The sequence below is a fragment of the Anguilla anguilla genome, chromosome 18 (assembly GCF_013347855.1).
Source record: "Anguilla anguilla isolate fAngAng1 chromosome 18, fAngAng1.pri, whole genome shotgun sequence".
NCBI classification, from domain to species: domain Eukaryota; kingdom Metazoa; phylum Chordata; class Actinopteri; order Anguilliformes; family Anguillidae; genus Anguilla; species Anguilla anguilla.
In genome coordinates this window covers 13,163,777-13,184,022 of record NC_049218.1, presented here as the reverse complement: position 1 = coordinate 13,184,022, position 20,246 = coordinate 13,163,777, and the positions used below count along the sequence as shown (strand labels likewise).

At 48.5% G+C, this 20,246-nt stretch overlaps 1 protein-coding gene across 1 annotated transcript in view; it reads left to right on the top strand.

Annotated features, from left to right (window-relative positions):
* The window catches only part of LOC118218235 (protein kinase C epsilon type), a 107,798-nt gene that overhangs the window by 47,568 nt on the left and 39,984 nt on the right, over positions 1-20,246 (top strand). Inside the window, exons 3-10 of the mRNA XM_035400769.1 lie at positions 14,503-14,668; positions 15,828-15,862; positions 16,330-16,418; positions 16,568-16,697; positions 17,290-17,432; positions 18,410-18,506; positions 18,796-19,013; positions 19,921-20,094. Coding sequence (XP_035256660.1) covers positions 14,503-14,668; positions 15,828-15,862; positions 16,330-16,418; positions 16,568-16,697; positions 17,290-17,432; positions 18,410-18,506; positions 18,796-19,013; positions 19,921-20,094 — 1,052 coding nt within the window. The remainder of the gene's footprint in view (positions 1-14,502; positions 14,669-15,827; positions 15,863-16,329; positions 16,419-16,567; positions 16,698-17,289; positions 17,433-18,409; positions 18,507-18,795; positions 19,014-19,920; positions 20,095-20,246) is intronic.

Genomic DNA, 20,246 nt, shown 5'->3' with positions numbered 1-20,246 from the left:
TGTTTTTTTTTTTGTTTTTTTTGCCGAACACAAAGTTAAATAGCAGGCTTGATGGGAGGGTGTGAAATTCAACCCTGTGCTGTTCTCAGTGCTCCACACAGGATGGCGAGGTCACATGACATAGAGGTAACTACTCTCAGCGGCGTGTGACGGAGTATCCTGCGGGCTCTATCTCTATCTCTATCTCTATCTCTCTCCCTCTACTTTTCCGCTGAACCCTCAGGTACAAGTCTTTCGCAAGCCTGTGTACGCATCCCTGATATGCCTTTCTCACCCCCCCCCCCCCCAACTCTTTCCCACCCCGCCCACTCTGCCCATTCTGGGTCTCTTCTCCTCTTTCCATATCATCGCCATCAGTGCTGTCCCATGATCGCCCTCCATCCTGCCCGCTTATCAGTGCTTGAAGCGGGCTGGAACGGACCGGTATGCCGTACCGGGACTTCCTCCAGCAGTCCAATACTTCTTTCTAGCGTCCCACTACTCCTCATTAGCTGCACGTGTGCACCCCGTCCCCCGGTCCTCGATTGCAGTCTCCGACACCATCGCGTGACTGTCCGGATTTCACTCCCTGTTCATCGAGTTCCCGTGCTTATTTTTTCCCCTCTTCATACACTGCACCTCATAGCAGCAAATTCTGACCTGAAGTTTTGATTTTAAAGATGCAATACTGGTAGTTCTGTGGATAAAAGCAGCGCAGCTAATTCCTCTGTCTTTGACAGAGTGTACAGCACCTGGCTGTCATAGTGGCGCCACGCACTGCTACACTCTCCAAATCTAAAATAGCAAGGAAATAACACAACTAAAGTAATCGTAAATAGCAGACATGGCAACATCAGTAAATGGTGAAATCTTTTTTTAACTCATTTCTCACTGTTGGTTTGTGGGTTCCTGACCATTTTCATAATGAAACTTAAAATCTACTGACGGCATCCTATTTCAGAGTTCACATGAAGAGTGGAAAACCCTGGGGACCCAGTCCATATTTCCTGGGGAAAACAGCCTTTTCAAGGAAGCATTTGGAAACGTTTGCCTATTATAATCGGTTACATTAGAACAGAGCTAATTATGGTTATGCTTCTATAAATGAATTGCTAATGTCTGAAATCATTATTTTGCTGTCTTTCGTGTTTCCTGGCAACCTTGTGACTAATCACTGCCCGCTCAGTCTTCGTGTCAGTGAGGTCGCCGTCGTGTCATGATCATTTTTGTGCTGAATCTTTGGTTTGAGATGTTCAGTATCAGCCCGAGCCTGATGTACTGAGCCTGTCCGCCGCCCAGCAGCTTGCCTTGAGCCAGCCAATCCCCCCAGCTGATCTAGGTTAACTCATGTCCAGCACTCTATGTTCCGTCACTAAGCTGGCAAGACCTGGCGAGTGCATTTGTTCCTGAAAAATAATTTGTAAGCACACTTACTAATTGGGAGTTTGCTGCTAAATTTTTCGACTGCCCCTTGGAAAAAATGTTAGCCTAGACCCTACCGCTATACTTGAGGTGAGAGAAAGTCCAGAGGACTGAAGCTCAGGAACCACAGAGGCTAGAAAGGTGCAGTCCTGTCCTGTCAGAAATCACTGTACCTGCCCTGAAACCATGATGACAAACCTGGCCTCGAACTCCCTGAACCTGAAACTGGAGTAGCACACCCTGACCAATCAGAAATTCGCCGTCACGTCTGGAAACCGCGGCGACCTACCCTGTTCAATGAGAAATGCACATTCATACCGCAAAACCAGAAACCATGGCGATATTCCCAAACCAATGAGAAATTTATAATCACTACTCAAGCTGGAAAACTGTGACAGCACACCCTGACCAAGATAGACCTGCCATCACACTCCCCAGCTCTGAAACCATGGCAACGCTCGCGTCACGGCTCAGGCAGGCTGAAGGTGTGGTCGTGCAGGAGGAGGAAGGGACGAAACCTGCTCGTTTCCATAGTGAGAGGGGTGATCAGTCTCATCTGTCTCCCATGCTAATGAGAGAGCGAGAGGGAGAGAGAGATGCACTGGGCTGCATTGCAACCTCTTTAAAAACCAGACCAGAGAGAAGCTATTTTCACTGCCGCCTTTGGCTTCTTTAGTTTTGGAACAGTTGGCAAAGGTCAGAGTTCACCCTGGTCTGGCCCACTTGCTCCACTTCTGGGGCTCTGGATCTTTTCTACATTAAAGGACACCGGCAGTTGGCTCATGAGCGTCCTACGTTCTTACAGGAATGGTACATGCCATAGGAGGGGCAATTGGCAATAAGTGCATGCATGGCAACGGATGATGTATTCTTTTTCATAATATAGTTGAACCACTTGAGCCACCTTTACTCCCGTTTGTCAATTTTCAGTTTACTTGTGGGAACAAACAAAATATTCATTTAGAGACTTTGCATACTGGTTGGACTATAGCATGTGATCAGTTCAGGTGATTGACATACTTTGATCAGTGCTTGAGCAAGTTTATGGTAGGTCTGTATAATCGGACCGTGCACGGTACAATGAGCAGACTGTGCCTGATAAGAGCAGAACATGCTTTACTGTGAAGCACACATTTACACCTGCCAGCTGGGTGTGAGTGTTAGGCCTATATTTGCACAGTGTCTGCTGTCACACCACTGTCAGACACCTCAGGATTAGACACCAGGCCTGCACGAGTGCACATTTATTCAATTAATAGAATCATTGCACTTTTGTTGCTGGTTGCTGTCATCTTCTTTAGGTTAGACATTTTGAATCATATCTCTTAGAGAACATGTTTTTCTGTCTCCTCTTTCCTTTAGTATATTTCTGAGTTGGCCTGTATGCGGTGCCACGGTGCTGGGCAGGAGGCTGGACCGGGTTCCTCACTTGTCCCCTGTCCGAGTCTGTTTCGGGCCGTCGGTTCTGCGGCGGCCGTGACTGTTGTCCGTGGCTAAGAGGGAATGGCTGGGAGATGTTTTCCAGCTGTCTGCAGAGTCACGGGCAGCCAGGCATGATGATGGATGCAGGCTCTGTCTGGTTGAGGCTGTCTGCGAGGTGTCCTGCCCGATGGGAACTGTCTGTGTGGAATGGAATTCCGGGGCGTGGCTTGGAACCTCTCTGTCCAATGGGAGTGGTGGGGAGGAGCAAGGCTGGGTTAAAATGGAGAGGCCTTTTGCCCTGGACCTGGAAAGCCCGAGCTGGTGATGTCACAGTGATGTCAGCAGTGGGTTTGTGCAGAGCTTCCCTCCGGAGCGTCATGCTGCCTGTTAGCTCATTCCACACCCAAACCTGCCTGCTCTGCTGGTGCTCTCAGGTATTTCTCACCTGCTGGAGGGAAATAAAAAGCATTTCTTGTGCTTGCTTTTGGGATAAGCGCGGCAGGCAGTTTTCTCCCTTAGACGAAAACAGGGAGATTCACTGTGTTTTAATTTAATACGTGTGAGCCTCCTTGTGGATGCATGTGTGTGCATTTGTGTGTGAGAGATTGTGTGTCTGTGCATCCGTGTGTGTGTTTGCATATGTTTGCGAGTATGTACTGTATGTGTGTGTATGTGCGTGTGTGTGTGTGTATGTGGGAGAGTGTATGTGTGCGTGTGTGTGTGTTTGCATATGTTTGCGAGTATGTACTGTATGTTTGTGTATGTGCGTGTGTGTGTGTGTATGTGGCAGAGTGTATGTGTGCGTGTGTGTGTGTTTGCATGTGTTTGCGAGTATGTACTATATATCTGTGTGCGTGTGTGTGTGTGTGTGTGTACATGGGAAACCTCTTCTTCAGCTGTCAGTTCTCTGCATTGTCTACTTGACACAGGCTTATCCCAGGTGTAGCTGGGCTGTCGCTCAGGGGGGTGCTCTGTGGCCCTGGGAGGCTCTGGGCTTTGTGCCTGTCCCTGTCCCAGTGAGATGCCTAAAATAGCAGGTGGATCAGGGCTGGATTACCCTGCCCTCGCTGCAGCGTGCGTAGACTGACTCACACAGGACCAATCACAGGCCACCTAGTGTGACACACAAGTCTCTCACAGTGCCCAGGCTCAGCTATTTACACAACTGACAGGTTCCACCGCTGTCCGCTGATATTGACGCTACACTTAGCCTATGGCGTCAGTCTTTCACACAGACATATTAAAGTTTTTTTTTTTTTCCCCATCCAACTGTACGTCACGTTCGCTTTGTTACGAAATTCAAACAGGGAGGGAGGCATCCGCGAACACGGCGGATACAGGGACTCGCTCTCATCCTGTGATGCGTTAGGCGCTGAACTAGAAGCCAGGGTCTTCCAATCAGTTAAAGTGTATTTAGTCAAATTTGTGTCCTTTGTGGACTGAAGCGTGCCTTTCACGTGTCTTTCATATGGACAGAGCTGTGTTGCTGCAGGACATACTTAAGTCAATGCAAAATGGAACCTCTCTCAGTATTCAGTTGTTAGGCTGTGTAGGACAGTACGTTTGGCATGTCGCGTGCTATATTTTGACTGTAAAATTTTATCAGTGTCGTGTTCCCTAATCAGAGTTGATTTAAAGCTGAGCGTTTTACTGTGTACTGTTCCATAATGCAGCGGCTGTGTCAACTTCCTTATGCAAACACTCGCCCTCCCGCTCTCCCTCGCACTCTCTCTCCTTCTCGCTCTCTCTCTCTCTGTATGGCTCTTGATTGGAGGACCACCCCTCCCCCAGTACAAACTTTCTCAGAAGTTCGCCTCTCGTCGGAGTGGAGCGGGCGGAACTGCTCCCTTGCTATGCTAATGCATGCATGCGAGCGAGCGTGCTCAGTGGAGAGGTGGCGTTGGAGGGAGGCGGTATTTTTAGCGCTTTTACTCCCTGGTTCTGAGGCTGCCATCTGTTCTGCTCTGCATGAGCCCCTTCCTGCACATGCCTTCCAATTGCCCCCCCCCCCACCACACCATCAGTACTGCCCCCCCTAGGGCTGTGCAGGGACCTTTTGAGGGACAGGTGCTCAAAGTGAGAAAAGGCACACAAATCTAAAAAAAACTACAACACCCTGTTATTTTACAGAATATATCTGACCAAAATGAACAAATGAAAAGTAATGACAGAAACGATAATAATACACATATTAATATTTTTATCAAAACAAGGTGCACATCGGGCACTTGGGGTTAAAGGGGCAGGTGATCGGGCATCTGGAGCCCCCCCCCCCCCCCCCCCAGGCACAGTCTTGCAGCCCCCACCCCACTTTCACTCTTTCTGTTTTATTCCCTCATCCTCTGCTGACTGCTGCTCTGAAACAAAGATGGTGGCTGGCCTGACCCCCATTTCTAGAACAAAAAGCCCCCCCCCCCCCCAGGTCCAGCCCCCTCGGCCTCAAGTACCGCCCACTGGTCCCATTCTCGTGGTGTCCCAGTCATTTCTACTTTCCACGTTTGAAATGAAGGCTGAACCTTTGGGATTTTGTGGTAGACAAGCTGGGGCCTGTATTATTTCAGCGTGTCCCCTCTCTTCTGTCCCGACATCAGTGTCATGCACAGTTCCACATTCTCCCCCTCATTTTCTCAGCAAAAGAAAAAAATCCCTACTCGCCGTGTCAGTTTGCATGGCCAGATCACTATGGCAACGTTCCGGCAACTGGTGACCTCACAGCTTTCGCGCAGTGACATCCAAAGGAGGAGGGAGGGGGAGGGATGGATGTGAGGGAGAGGTGTCAGAGAAGAGAAGGAGAGAAAGTTCAGGGGGGGATGGAGAAGAGGAAGAGGCGTGCGGAACGTGTGGGGGCGCGAGCGTGACCTCGTGAGGGAGGACCTCTCCGTGCGCCGAACGCATCGCGTGATCCGCCCGCTTCGCCCCGCACTGACGCCGAGCCGCGCAGCCCGGAGACGTGCTTCCCGTTGGCCGCGGAGGAGAGGAAGAAGGGAAGAAGGGCCGAGTCAGATGGCGGGCAGAGTGGCCAATCAGCCTGGAAGGAGAGGAGAAAGAAGCAGATGGGTGAAATTGTGCTCTTTTTGTGGAGCTGTTTGGTCCCAGCCTTTATCTAGCAGACTGCCGGGTGCAATGCATTATCCTTTGACCCTAACGCTGTGTGTTTTAATACAGCCTTTCTAAAGAACAGAATGTGTTACTGGCATGAGCTGTGCTAAAGCTGCCTCTCTTTTCCTCTCTCTCTCTCTCTCTCTCTCCATCTTCCTATCTTCCTCTCCATCTCTACCCTTTCCAGCGACAGCAGCACCCTGCACTAATAGCCCTGTACCAGATGGCTAGTTAGATAACTCAGCCTTCCTGCTGTTCCGTCTGAACATAGTCCCCCATGATGCTATTCGCTCCCCTGCATGACGGCCAATCTAGTGTGAGCAATAGCGCTCGCGGGCTTCGTCTGAAACAGGAAACTGAGGGCTCTGCACAGTCACCCTGCCACTGATTTCTGTGTTTACTGCTGCTGTGATGCGGCCAGTTGATATTTATTTGAGTGGGTGGGGCTTATGAATGGCTGGAAACGGCTAAGGTGGCCTGTCCTCGTCTGCACGCCTTTCCCAGCATCAGGACCGTAGCCAGGGGATCCCAGCTGGGCCCTTCTCCCGCTGAGTTATGCGGTGATTCTGAGGATGTGTCACCCTGCTGTCACTGTGCGACCTGTCATAGATCGTCTCTGAATCGCTGTAGCAATGATGTCATCGCAACACGTACGCAGATGCACTAACCTAAAAATGTAGACACAAACACGTACACACACACACAGGCACACAGAAATGCAGAAACACACACACACACACACAGTCACACACACAGCACACAAACACACAGTCAAACAGCAGTGTATAGAACCTTTCTCCCTGCATCTCTGTCAATGCTCGGGGCAGCAGCCACCAATGGCTCAGCTGACTAGATGAATTCACACAGCAGAGTGAATTTGTGCACCCCCCACGCCCCACCCCCCACTCATGCATGTGATGCATCCCAGGCCTAGCTGGCACCGTATGTCCTAGCTTTGTTTGAGAAATGATGGCAGAGCGTTTCATGACCAGGGAGCCTGTTGCACTGGAGCTGGTTGACAAAGCTTGCTTTAATCCTGGCTGATGACTCATGACACTTTTTATGACGAAATAATAACTTTCAGTAACATTTGCCAACGTGAACAATAAAGAGATTTTCAGCGTTGCCTAGGTAATTAATTTTTTTAGTAATTGCGGCAATTTTTATGAGGTTAAAGTTGGAGACAAAGGCCTGGGTTCAATCAACATCAATCAGACTCCAACTTTCAGACATTAAATGTGTTGTTCTTGACAAACACTTCAAGCCATTCAGTAAAGCAATTCTAAAAATGCACTAGCTATAACATGTAAGTTATTATACATCGAGTAAGTTAGTTGTTGATTGAATCCAAGCCAGAGCAGTCGGCAGGGGTCCACAGTGTGTGCTGTAGGGGTGCAGTATTGGAGATGAGTGGGGGGGGGGAACCGTTGGGACCCCACCTTTGCTCGCAGTAAGAGAGGAAACATGGCTGCTGCGTGCGGCATGCTGACGGTGGGGTCAGAGCTCCGTCGGGCTCATGGTAGCCGGCTGTGATTAATGCCGCTTTAATTGGGCTCTTCCTCTCGTCTGTGTTCTGGCCAGTCTGAAGAGCGCTACTCGACGCCACTTCACGGCTATCAGCGAATCCGCCGTGAAGTGGCCCGGGCGTGGGCGCTGAGGGGCCCCCGCCGAGCGCGAGCGGGGTCCGCCGGGCGCCGCTCGCCCCCCTCCCCCCGACCCCGCTCGTCTCCCTGTCGGGCTGTGGGAGGCGGCGGGCGAGAGGGTACCCCACTCGTTACCCGATCCCGCGTTAGTCACCGTCTGCCTCTCTGAAGAGCCCCTTACCGCCGCCGCCGCTGCTGTTCCCTGTACCGGCCTGCGACGGCACTGCGCACAGCAGACATTCACACCTGCATGTGGCTCTATCGCACAGGTGCGTGTGTGTGTGTGTGTGCGTGCGTGCGTGTGTGTGTGTGTATGAGTGTGAGTGTGCGTGTGTGTATGGGCATGTGTGTGTGTGTGTGTGTGTATGGGCATGTGTGTGCATGTGTGTGTGCACATGTGGGTGTGCGCGCGCGCGCGCGCGTGTGTGTGTGTGTGTATGGGCATGTGTGTGTGTGTGTGCGTGTGTATGAGTGTGTGTGTGTGCACATGTATGGGCGTGTGTATGCGTGTGTGTGTGTGTATGGGCTTGTGTGTGCATGTGCGCATGTGGGTGTGCGCGCGTGTGTGTGTGTGTGTGTGTATGGGTGTGCATCTGTCTGTGTGCAGGATGGAGACAGAGTGAATTCTCCTGAAGGTGGCGCTGTGTTGTGAGAGTCACGGGTGGTGCAGCATGGAGCGCTTCTCTGATCTTAGCGCTGACGGAGCGCCTGCTCTCGTGCGTTCTGCAGAGCACCGCTGTGTGTGATAATCTCATCTCGCTGATGTCACCTCCCACAGCCAGCAGGAGGCGCCGCCGTGCCTCACGCTGGGTGCTTTCACACGGCAGGGAGGGAAGCTCGTCCTGTGAAGAGCAGGGCCTGTAACGCAGAAAGCTTTCCCTGCCAGGGTCTGACCGGCTGCTCCTGCAATCGTTTAAATGGGAGGGTGAAAGGTCAGAGGTCAGGGCGGGATGACTAAATATTTTACACACAAGGGCTGCATCTGAAATCACATACTACCATACTACAGTATGTGAACATTTTTCGTATGTGATAATGATGGAGGGGAGTTCAGGGGGCGAAAGAGTAGAACAATTTAAATGTATTACCTTTAGCGATGCTTAGCAGAAAGTAGTTAAAACCAATGGTTATATTAATGTGCGCAGTGCAGAGGGTAGCACTGTTGCCTCAAAGCAAGCACTATTGCCTCACCTTTCTGTGTGGAGTTTGTATGTTCTCCCCGTGTCCGCGTGGGTTTCCTCTGGGTACTCCGGTTTCCTCCCACAGTCCAAAGACATGCAGAGTAGGTTAATTGGAGGTTAGGTTAATTGGTCTACTGTAGGGGGACTGAGGCATCTGACCTATGACATCATTCCTTGTGATGTCATCACTAAGGGGCAGGTGGCTGTCATTGACTGGAGTGAATTTCCCATCTCCAGCGGCATAAGTGTGTGTGTGTGTGTGTTGGGGGGGGGGGGGGGTTGCTAGGCAGCCACAGCTAGTTGCCTGGAGATGGCAGTGGTGTATCACTGAAGAGGTAAACGTGAGGACACGGGCTGTGTTGGGGAGAAGCGCCTGCATGTTCCGAGCCCATCCCAGTCTCACAGCCTACGGCATCGATCTGCTTGCCGTTTCGTGGTTGGGTGTATCGGCTGCTTGATTTATCGAGGAGCCCTGCGTCTTCATTCCTCAGTGCTTCATGGGGTTTCCCAGAATCTTGGGGTGCTCGGCCTTTTGTCACCGCACATCGCAGGGCACCTTGTTATCCGCTACGCCCCCCAAACCTTTCTGTATCTCACTGTCCTGTGCCCCCATCCCTCCCTCACACTGCTACCACTGGGAGAGTACGAGAGCATAATTATTGCGGAAAAGAATGCAGGCAAAATGTATTGCCATTATTATTTCATTTGTTTTTCTATTTATATTCAAATTCTACCGTTTTCCCCATTTTTAACCATGATTTGGTAGTGTCCAAGCCCTGGAGTTTTGTTCATCAATTTGGGAAGGGCGGGGTCTGGTTCACGTACGCGGTAAGCGTGTTATGCTCCGCAGTCTGTCAACTGACCTGCTGCCGCCGCTGTGCTGGAGTATTTCGCAGCCGACGCAGACATATCGCAGTCACCCGATCAACCAGAGGGGTCGCTGTTGAGCACTGAGGTGTGGGAGGTGCACAGCCGACTAACAGCGTCCTTCCTTACTACATGCAATGGCATCGGCACGCGGAACTCCTGGCCTCAGTCCAGGGTCCGTATCGTAGCCTGTGGCCTGGTCCAATGCTCTGGGTACTGCAGTTTAACCAGGAAACAGGGCTGGCACCAGGAAGAGTTCCAAACCCTGAAGGCTCCCCTGCAGGGGTGATACTTTAATGAACAAACCTCAGTGGGCAGAACGTGTCTCGTCTTTAAAGAGTCCTGATGTTGAGAATGAGAAAGGAGCCGCATCTCTCTCCTGATTTTCTCAGCCAACACAAGCGCTTCTCTCCCTTCCCTTACCCAGAATCCCCCGCTCTGACGACCACGGATGTTTTGTGCTGGGACGTCCGTGTCACGACCCTGTTCAGGGGCAAAGTCTGTCACCTCCGCTCACTGCTTACACTCAGAAATGGGCAGAGGAAGGCAGAGGTTGTAGCAGGGGTCCCACATCCTGACGGAGGGAGGGCCTCGGGTGACTGTCGCAGTTGCGGTTTCCTGGGGGGGGGGGCGGGTGTGCAGGTGTGCAGGTGGACCAGGCAGAAAGGGGTCTTCCACCCGGTTAGCACTAATCAGGCTCTCCTAGCGGTGTGGAAGGTTTTATAGACTTCAAAATGGGTGGAGCTATTACGTGCTGTGAGCGGCTCACTGATTTGAACCAGTTGCAGTGTCTTGCTGATGTGTGAAAGTCTTTTGATTGGTTCAGACTGTAGATATTAGCTCCACCCTTTGTGGGGTTCATCACTAGTGTCTCCTCTCTCTTCCCTGTCTGGGTTTCACCCTCTGTCTATAGTCCTGCCCTACATTTTTGCCCTCCCTCCCTCTCTCTCTCTCTCTCTCTCTCTCTCTCTCTCACTCTCGTGACTGTTCCACAGTTCGGTCTCTCCTCTCTGCTCCCGTGGTTGAGGACATGGCTGGCCCTCTCAGGCTATCAGCTGGCAGAGAGGGCTGGAACAGACATGTGCCCGATTATCGCAGAGGTCATGTTTAATAAAATCAAATTAAATGCAGTCACTACAATTTCATCAACCGGCCCCCAGTCATGTGCTCCCAGGCAGGCTGCAGATGGGAGCTGTAAACAAAACAAGGCGGATTCGCCCCTGTGGCTCCACCCAGTGGCCAGAGCTGGCATTGAGCCTGACAAAACGACAGAAAGAGATTAATGCAACAGACTGGAGGATGCAATGGCGGAGTAGCCGTCGCATCCGACAGCGTGTCACTTTAGCCTCTTACCCTCAGTGGAACTCGACAGTAAGATAAGGGGCAGTGTCAGGGTTTCACTGTAGGGGCGGTAAGGGAAGGATTTGGTGGGGAAGGGTTACTCAGCTAGTCAGCAAGTGAGCACATTCATCATACGTTATGTAAATAAAAAAATATCTCAGTAATGGCGCGTTCAGCCAATGCATTCCCCATCCATATCTGTGGGTCACTGGGAATATTAATCACCTTTTAATGTGAAACAGACAATACGCAAATGACACATAAGTCCTCCCCGGTGGGGAGAGCGCGGCTTTGACATGTGCGGGGAGATTTAGCGAGATTTAGCGAGCGTTCCCGAGCATCGCGGGCAGGTCCACGGGCCGGAGATGAAGAGGAGAACATGTGTTCCCCGTTTGCTCTGCTTCACTGCAGCGGAGGGGGAGAGGCGGCTCGCCTCATACAGCAGCGCGCGTGTGTGTGTGTGTGTGTGTGTTTGTGTATGCAAGTGCATGTGTGTGTATGCATGTGTGTGTGTGTGTGTGTTTGTGTATGCAAGTGTGTGTGTGTGTGTGTGTGTGTGTGTGTGTGTGTGACCTCAGGACCCTTTGGCATATCAGAAAATAACCAAAAAACAACAATGAGCATATTTATAATGGCATGCAGTGTGTGTGCGTTGTGAAGCTTTATTTTTCTGAAAATAGATCAATGTTGTGAAAGTGAATTAAACACAGGGAGAACAATTCTTGCATGCTCTCCCATCTAACCTTGACAAACAGAATTTTCACAAACCTTTAAAAAAACTGAATTAATGGGAGCGGAGCAGAAATGTTCTTCCCCGACCCTTGCTTTGTGCTTCCTACTCTCTCTCTCTCTCTCTCTCTCTCTCTCTCTCACTCTCTCTCTCTCTCTCTCTCTCTCTCTCCTTCTCGCTCCCTCTCCCTCCAGTTTAACTCAAGTGCTTTATTGGCAAGACATAGAAACGGCACATATTGGCAAACATAAAACAACAGTCAATAACAAAGAAATTCAGTCAAATCTTGACAATAACAATAATAACAGTAGTACTCGTGGTCCTATTAGTTAAGGTGAGGTGCATTGAACATTTAAGTGTGGTACGTTTTTGCCTTCATCACATAGACTAGGACCACAGGCACTAATAATAAAACGAAGTACTAGTGATATGAACAACAGATCATTTGACAACCTCTCTGCCAGTCTTTCCTCTGCCTTCTGCTGTTTGCTTCCCTTTCTTTCTCTTTCTCTGTCTCTGCCTGTCTCTCCTCGGTTCTCTCTCTCCCTCTCTAGTCTTGCAGCGTGCCTCTCCTGGGCTGGGGAGTGCTGTAATTAATCTGGCTGCTGCAGTGTAATCTGCACTCAGAGATTGCCGGTGTCCACCAGGGGGAACACACAGCGGTAATCACTGCGTCTCTCTCCCGTGGGGAGGGGCCCCGTGAGAGAGGCCTACCCACGGAGGGAGAGCAGCAGGAGCAGGAGGAGGTGCAGTAAGGGTGGGGTTGGGGGTGCGGGGGGGAGGATGGGTGCATTCTTTGCTCTTCCCTTCCATCACTGAGCATGCAGACCCCGTGATGCATTGTGGGATGGCGGGCGCGTGACCACGGCATTCGCACGGTGCGTCATGTGACACGTTGTGGTCGTTTCCCGGAGGGGCTTGGAGCGCTCCCTCTCCCTTTGCACCGATCGGGCGCTCGAGTCAGCAGCCGCGTGTTCGCGTGCGGAGCACGACGTGTGTGTGTGTGTATGCGTGTGTGTATGTGTGCGTGTGCGTGCATGCAAGCAGCCTTTTTATTTCACCCGTCGTTGCCGACTGCTTTTCAGTACCATTCCTTTGCCACAGCTGTGCACAGACAATCCATTGATCCTGGGCTCTGTATTACTGTTGAATTAAAAGTGAAACGTGGTATGGGATGTGGGGGCTATGCTTAAAGAGACTGCAGTGACTTCTGCGCTGAGCGTCTGCACCTTTGAGACAGCGCTCTGCGCCCCCGCTCTCTGACATCCCTCTCATGTGATTGTTGAGGGTAGAGCTTGGGGGTCACTATCAAGCATCTGGTTCTGCTGCAGTGCCATCTAGTGGCGGTCATGCGTCAGTGTGTTATTTTCTGAGAGAACCCTCGGCCACTCCCGCCTGTGGAGACGAGAGCTGAGGATTGTGGGTGTCAGACCGTCTGGAAACACACCCAGCTCCTCCAGGGAGTACACCACCAGGGTATTGTGCTGGAGTACTTTGGTGATTAAAGACACAAAAGATCTGTTAACTTACAAATGCCCAGATGTATCTTGTCTTCATTCAAAATGGAAGTATATGTGTGGGCCCTTTTAGCGCTTTCTAATGTTGCTTCTCTTGAAGGGCTTTCACTGCATTTTGCACTTGTCTTTGACATCCACGTTGTTACAGAGCAGAGCAGCTGATCATGTTAAAGCAAAACTTGTGAGTGGGGAACAATGCATATGTGCCTTCAGGACATGCGTGTGTATTTTCTACATGGACTTACTGCCGTAAACGTGCAAATAGCAAAGACTCAGTAGCTCAAAATCACGTACTGTGCTTCCTGGGAGTTTGTTTGGCTTTCCAGAAAGTGCATCTCCAAAAGCTCATAGTGCTGTTAGGCTTGATGTGTCTGCAGTTGTGTGGGTTGGAGCAATGCTGCAGATTTAAGCTACAGCCCTACAACTTTCGCTTCTTGCAAACAGTGAAAGTGAGAGAGCTTTATTGCTGTTATTGTAGTTGCCACATTATGGTTTCTTTTTTATTGTTTGGCTAATTCCCCTAAAGGTTACATTTACTTTAAATTGAACTTCATTTTTCCGTATCGTCTCTCACTGAATGTGTCATCCTGTTGATTATTATGAACAAAAATTGTAGCCCTCAAGTGAGTATCATGCAAAGTAAAAATAGCACTGTCGGGAACCTGTCTGTTTAAACAATGTGTAAATGAGCTGTGATTGGCTCTTCTGTTGGAAGTGTTAGCATTTCTCTTCTGTTGGGATACACCCTAAGCCTATGCGCTCAAGTTGTGTCAATGTTTGACATTTTCATTAGGTGCCTGCAGTGGTCCATGATTTCATTTGTTTTTGATTTTAAAAGATACAGAAAGGAGGCTTGTGACCTGTATGTAGTGAAACGAGGGTACTAGTTTATGTGTTATTATGCGGTGCAAGGCGTGACGTGCAGGTTGTGCTCCAAACACAAGGCCAGGGACGTCCATGCCTTTGTGCCTTTCTTACCACCTTTCTTCTGTTTGACTGGACGTCTCAAAAAGTTGAAATTACAGAAAGCTTAAATGATTGCAGACAAGCCTGCAGACAATTCTGCACCTGCTGAACGACTGTCCAAACTCACAATCCTGTCTCAAGTTCTTTTTTTTTTTACCTTCCTGTTTTTCGAGGGGCTCAGGCCTGGTTTTTAACAGCGTGTCTGTGAAAATTGCGACACAATTGGAATCGAATTGAATTTCACTGTGTCTGTGTCCCACGGCCCTGTTTTATTGCTCTGTGCTGACCGAACCGTCTGTCTGTCTGTCTGTCTGTTTGTCTTGGCATTCCCGCAGCGGCGGCGTCCAGCGAAAATGAGGAGCGTGTGTTCCGGGAGCGGATGCGGCCGAGGAAGAGGCAGGGCGCGGTCCGGAGGCGGGTACACCAGGTCAACGGGCACAAGTTCATGGCCACCTACCTGCGCCAGCCCACCTACTGCTCCCACTGCCGGGACTTCATCTGGTGAGGGTCCAGCGTCCTCCTCCTCCTCATCCTCCTCCTCCTCCTCCTGATCCTAACACAGGCGTCTCTTCCCCACTTCCCATTGACATTGATCAGCCCAGCACAGGCAGCTACTCTGCCGTTAGGTTACTGTGCGATTTTCTCATCTCTTATCTGGTCTGCGTAAAAGCGGCTGTCATGTTGCTGAAGTTCCGTGATCTCAGTTTGAACTCGTTGCTGACCCTACGTATACGTGAATGAACTCATTCATGTTTTTTATTTTTTTATTTTTAAGCACTGCTATGCAATCGTCCATTCATTCTGCGTTCATCTACTTTTCAGTGATTTTCACTCTACAGCCCAACTCATTTTCTCCCTCAGTCACTGAAGTAGACCCCTACAACAAAGTTTAACTGGCTGACAGGTTTTGCTGGCACAGATTCAGGGTTTTAATTTCAATTTGATGCTATAACCTGGATGGGAAGTGGCCCTACCTGATGTTCCAGGTGTGAGTCGGGTATTTGTACTTCACAGTTAGGTCTAAATCCTGCACAGTTCCCTCTGTGGTCTGTGTAACAGCTCAATTTTGATAAATTAAAGAATGAATTTTGAGTTATTGAAGAACGTCATCCAGATTTTTTGTGGATGGTCATTCATACAGTATTATGTTTATGGAGGAATGTTGGCTATTTCTGCTGTTTCAATACTTTATTTTAGAAAATTCTAAAAATGTATTTGACCTGTGTGCTCCATTATGTTTTTTTCATGATAAAAACATCATGAACAATAAAATGTTATAGGAATGTTTGGGTATAAGATTGCATGTTTTGGGTTTCCCAATGTCCTTAGAATTTGGTATTCTGTCTCCATGTTTTTAATAAATGGTCATTTTTTTTCATCTTTCTTATTCAAAGCTATATTGGATTAATGAAAATTGAAACAAGCACCCATTTATTAAAAACATCGAGACACAAGGCTTATGTCTTGTACGATTTAGTAAAATCCTTGTCATGGCAACAATTGGCTCCATCTCATGGTATTCTGTGAAATTGCAGGTTTATTTTTTGTTGGTTTTTACAGTTCTATATTATTTTAGATACTAGCAGAACAGATGTTCTTTTTACCAGGTTAATGAGACGAAACATCTCACCCAATTTATCTGTGTCATGTCTCTCCATAGGGGCGTGATAGGAAAACAGGGGTACCAATGTCAAGGTGAGTACCATATGCTTGTCTGTCTGACATAAAAAGTAAAGAAATTAAATTAATTGTTGTACTAGCTTCACTCAGAGTATGTGCTTACTTTGCATATAATTCTGTGCATCAATATGGGCATATGTGTAAAAGAATGTTTAAAAATATTGCCCCTTATGTGTTTTTTTTTTTAATTTTTCATTACAAAGATCACTTTACCCACTGTCTTATTGAACAGCTTCAATACCATTACATCTTTGGGAAACAAATATATGCAATTAGCGGCTATATATTATCCTTCTGGTGTATGCGTGTAAAGAAATTGGTGTAAAGAATTCTTAACAAAAGAAATGAGAGTGCTTGAGAAAATATATTCTCACACTATATCACTTGGTTCATGTGATTAAAGATTACCTTAACCTTATTAAAATAATTTTGATTAATGACTTAATTTTGATAATGATTTGTGTCTTCCACTTTTTACCCAGTATGCACTTGTGTGGTCCACAAACGATGTCACGAACTAATAATTACAAAGTGTGCGGGGCTGAAGAAACAGGAAGACACGCCAGAAGAGGTGAATACTAACTTCATATGTATTGAAAATGGGGTTATGTAATGTTTACTAGGTTGCAGCTTTGTAGGCAAATGGGCTGTAGTCAGTTTAGATATAGCAACGGCGGGATCATGCCGTATGCATAATGGTCTCTCTGCTGCCCCCTGCAGGTGGGATCCCAGCGCTTCAGCGTCAACATGCCACATAAGTTCAGTATTCACAGCTACAAAGTCCCTACCTTCTGTGACCACTGTGGCTCCCTGCTGTGGGGCCTGCTCAGGCAAGGGCTGCAGTGCAAAGGCAAGTAGGGGCTTCTGGGAAATGGAGTTCTAAATGGGTTTAGCTCCAAAAAGAGGTTTCATTATGGAGATCCTGCTCACAAGTTACCTTTATTTTCCTGTCAGCCTGCTCTCTTGCAAGATTTGGGGTCTTTGTTAATGTTAATTCTGTTTGTCTTTATCCATATATAGTTCAGTCACATTATTTGTCTCCATACATAGTTAGTCAGGGAACTGTATTTACTTGATTCATAATGTGAAAGATGTTTGTTGCTTCAGAGTAAGTAGGTGAAAACAGAGTTCTTGATACTTCCAGCTGTTTGTTACTTCTTTTAAGTCTCCAAAGGCTGTGTTCTCTTAGGGCCTTCAAGAGAGATGTTGTTGAATCAATCCAGCATTAAGTTGTTATGTTAATACATCCCGGACAAGCCCCTTTTTATTACAGCCCTGTTTATTCAATTCCAGACATGTTTTAACCGAGTGAATATTGTGTTATAATTGCTGGGAAAGCTTTTGCTGGGTGTGCGGTGCCTGCAGACAGCCAGCCCAGGTGCGCTCAGCCCTGTTCCCCTGCTCCAGAGGCAGTGACAGCCATGTTGTCCTTTCTCCTCCAGTGTGTAAAATGAATGTACATAGACGGTGCGAGAGCAACGTGGCCCCCAACTGCGGTGTGGACGCTCGAGGAATCGCCAAAGTGCTGTCAGACCTGGGGGTGACCCCCGACAAGATCTCCAGCAGTGCACAGAGGAGGAAAAAGGCAAGTGGGCAGATGATGATGATGATGATCGTCATTTTCTTAATAATCATAATAATAATCACCACAATGGTAACAAGAGCAGCATTAAATGTATAAGGGTAGGACGTGGTGTTTTAAATATCCAGGAATTAAAAGGCAGAGTCTTAGGAGCCCATATAAATGCAGGAAACCACCCACACACACACAGTTCCATGCACAGCCCAAAGCAGCCCTAGCAGACCTGGTCAGAACCAGCCTGAAGATGAGGGTGAGCATTCTCTGCTGGAGCAAACCATAATCTCTGTTTTGCAGTGTTTGTGTTCTGTAGCTTGTTGGCTGCAATGCTTGTTTTGTCGTACAAGCGCAGGAATTTGTGGGAAGGTAATAATTACGACTAATTACAGTTTTTTTCTGTGTAGCACCAGAGTTGCCAGATTCATACAGACAGACCCAATTATTTTAAGAACCAAATCCCAACCCTAGCTGAAGCTGTGAACCCAGGTCTGGCACGAGATATCATTCGCGCTGTTCACTTTCTGTTGTTGTGTGATCAATTTGAATCTTATACATATGTACTTAAATATATGGATATGTGTGTTTATGACTATGAATATAAATATATGGATATATGTGTTTATAAGATAAAACTTCAAGTGTAATTTTTTATGTGAATTACGAAAAAACATTAATGTAGATCTCACTGTTAGCTTTGAAATAGGTTATGATGATGATGGTGATGATAATGAAGGCAACCACAATTACAGCAATAGTGATGGCGATGTTTATGATTATGATGATGGTGGCAAAAATGATCAGGTAGTGGTGATGATGATAGTGAAACTAATGAGGATGATGATAATATTGGTGATTATAATATTGAAGATGATAATGATAATATTGATGATTGTGATATTGAAGGTGATGGCGATAATATTGATGGTGGTGATGAAAATAATGAAATTGTGAAAATGATGTGTTCTCTCTCCTTCCCTCCACAGTTAAATCAGGGGCAAGACCCCCAGCAGCCAATTCCAGGCACACCTCAAACAGAAGAAGACCGTTCCAAATCTGCACCCACGTCCCCCTGTGACCAGGGTATGCATGCACACACACACACACACACACACACTCACACACGTACACGCTCACACACACACACACACAGGCACACACACATACACACTCACACACACACAGGCACACACACATACACACACACACACACACACACACAGGCACACACACACACACACACACACAGGCACACACACATACACACACACACACACACACACAGGCACACACACACACACACACACAGGCACACACACATACACCAGTCATAGAGTTCATTCTTATGCACCTAGCAATTTTATTTCGGCAGATATCAAAGACCTAGAAAACATCCGAAAGGCCCTTTCGTTTGACCACCGTGGGGAGGAGCACAAGTCTGCCTCCTCCTCTTCCTCCTCGGGGGGCGGCGGGCCGGTCCCAGCGGCCGACGGTCGGGAGAACGGCGAGGTAAAGACCCTCCAGGCCAAGAGGATGAACCTGGACGACTTCATCTTCATCAAGGTCCTGGGGAAGGGCAGCTTTGGCAAGGTGGGTGGGTCTTTATTGGTGTTGTGTCGTTTGCGAACGATGCATTCAAAAGAACGAATGGGGTCACTGCAGTCATACTCTTAAGCAGTTAAGTATCCAACTATATTAAAGGATTGCACGGACAAAGAATGTAAGCTGTGTAAGTTGTTCTAGATTAGAGTCAGCCAAATGCTTAAAATGTATTGTAATTTGTTTTCCTATTCAGGCGTAGCTCAGCTGATTTTCAACTGTGCTGTAGATCCACCGCTTCACTGTAGATGTTTTACTTCCTTAGCATCCGAGTTAGCATCGCTCAGGGAGCTTGTGAAAGGTATCGGGAACTCGGACGGAGTATGGGAACACAGATGTTCCCGCAGAACTGCGGGCGTTCTGCTCTTCCTGCGCACAGCGAGAGTCGTATAAGATCAGCAGCTACACCCCCCCGCGGGGGAACTCAGAGCGACCCCCCGGGGGAGCACAGCTGTGCATTCTCAGATGAACCGCGCTGTGAAAACACTTGCGCTAGGGGAGCCCTGCAGAGAGCGGCTCTGTAAGCTCATTAAACATGGCCCCGGGGTTCGGCTTGATGTGTCGATCTGTTACGAGTCTGATGTCCATGATGCTTATTTTTAGGCAATTCAGATTCAGATTCAGATTCAGATTCAGACAACTTTATTGATCCCAAGAAGGGCAATTCAGCTTACCCAGTCCATACACACAACTCCAAAACTCACAGACAAGGTAGTTATATGTCAGAGGCAACAGATCAACATACATGGGTCAATGGGTAATGGTTATGTTAACATCCCATTATTGGTATGTTCATGAAAATGTAAAAATTTGTTTGATGAAATGAAGTTTTTCAGCAGCAACCCTAGTTGACCTTTAAGGCACGCCCTCTGACCTCTGACCCCTGTCCCTCCTCCAGGTGATGCTGGCAGAGCTGAAGGGTACAGACGAGGTGTACGCAGTCAAGGTTCTGAAAAAGGACGTGATCCTGCAGGACGACGACGTGGACTGCACCCTGACGGAGAAGCGCATCCTGGCGCTGGCACGGAGGCACCCCTACCTGACACAGCTCTTCTGCTGCTTCCAGACCAAGGTAAGCACAGAAACCACCCTCCCCCAAACACGGCTCTTCTGCTGCTTCCAGACCAAGGTAAGCACAGAAACCTCCCTCCCCAAACACAGCTCTTCTGCTGCTTCCAGACCAAGGTAAGCACAGAATCCGCCTTCCCCAAATGCAGTAACCAC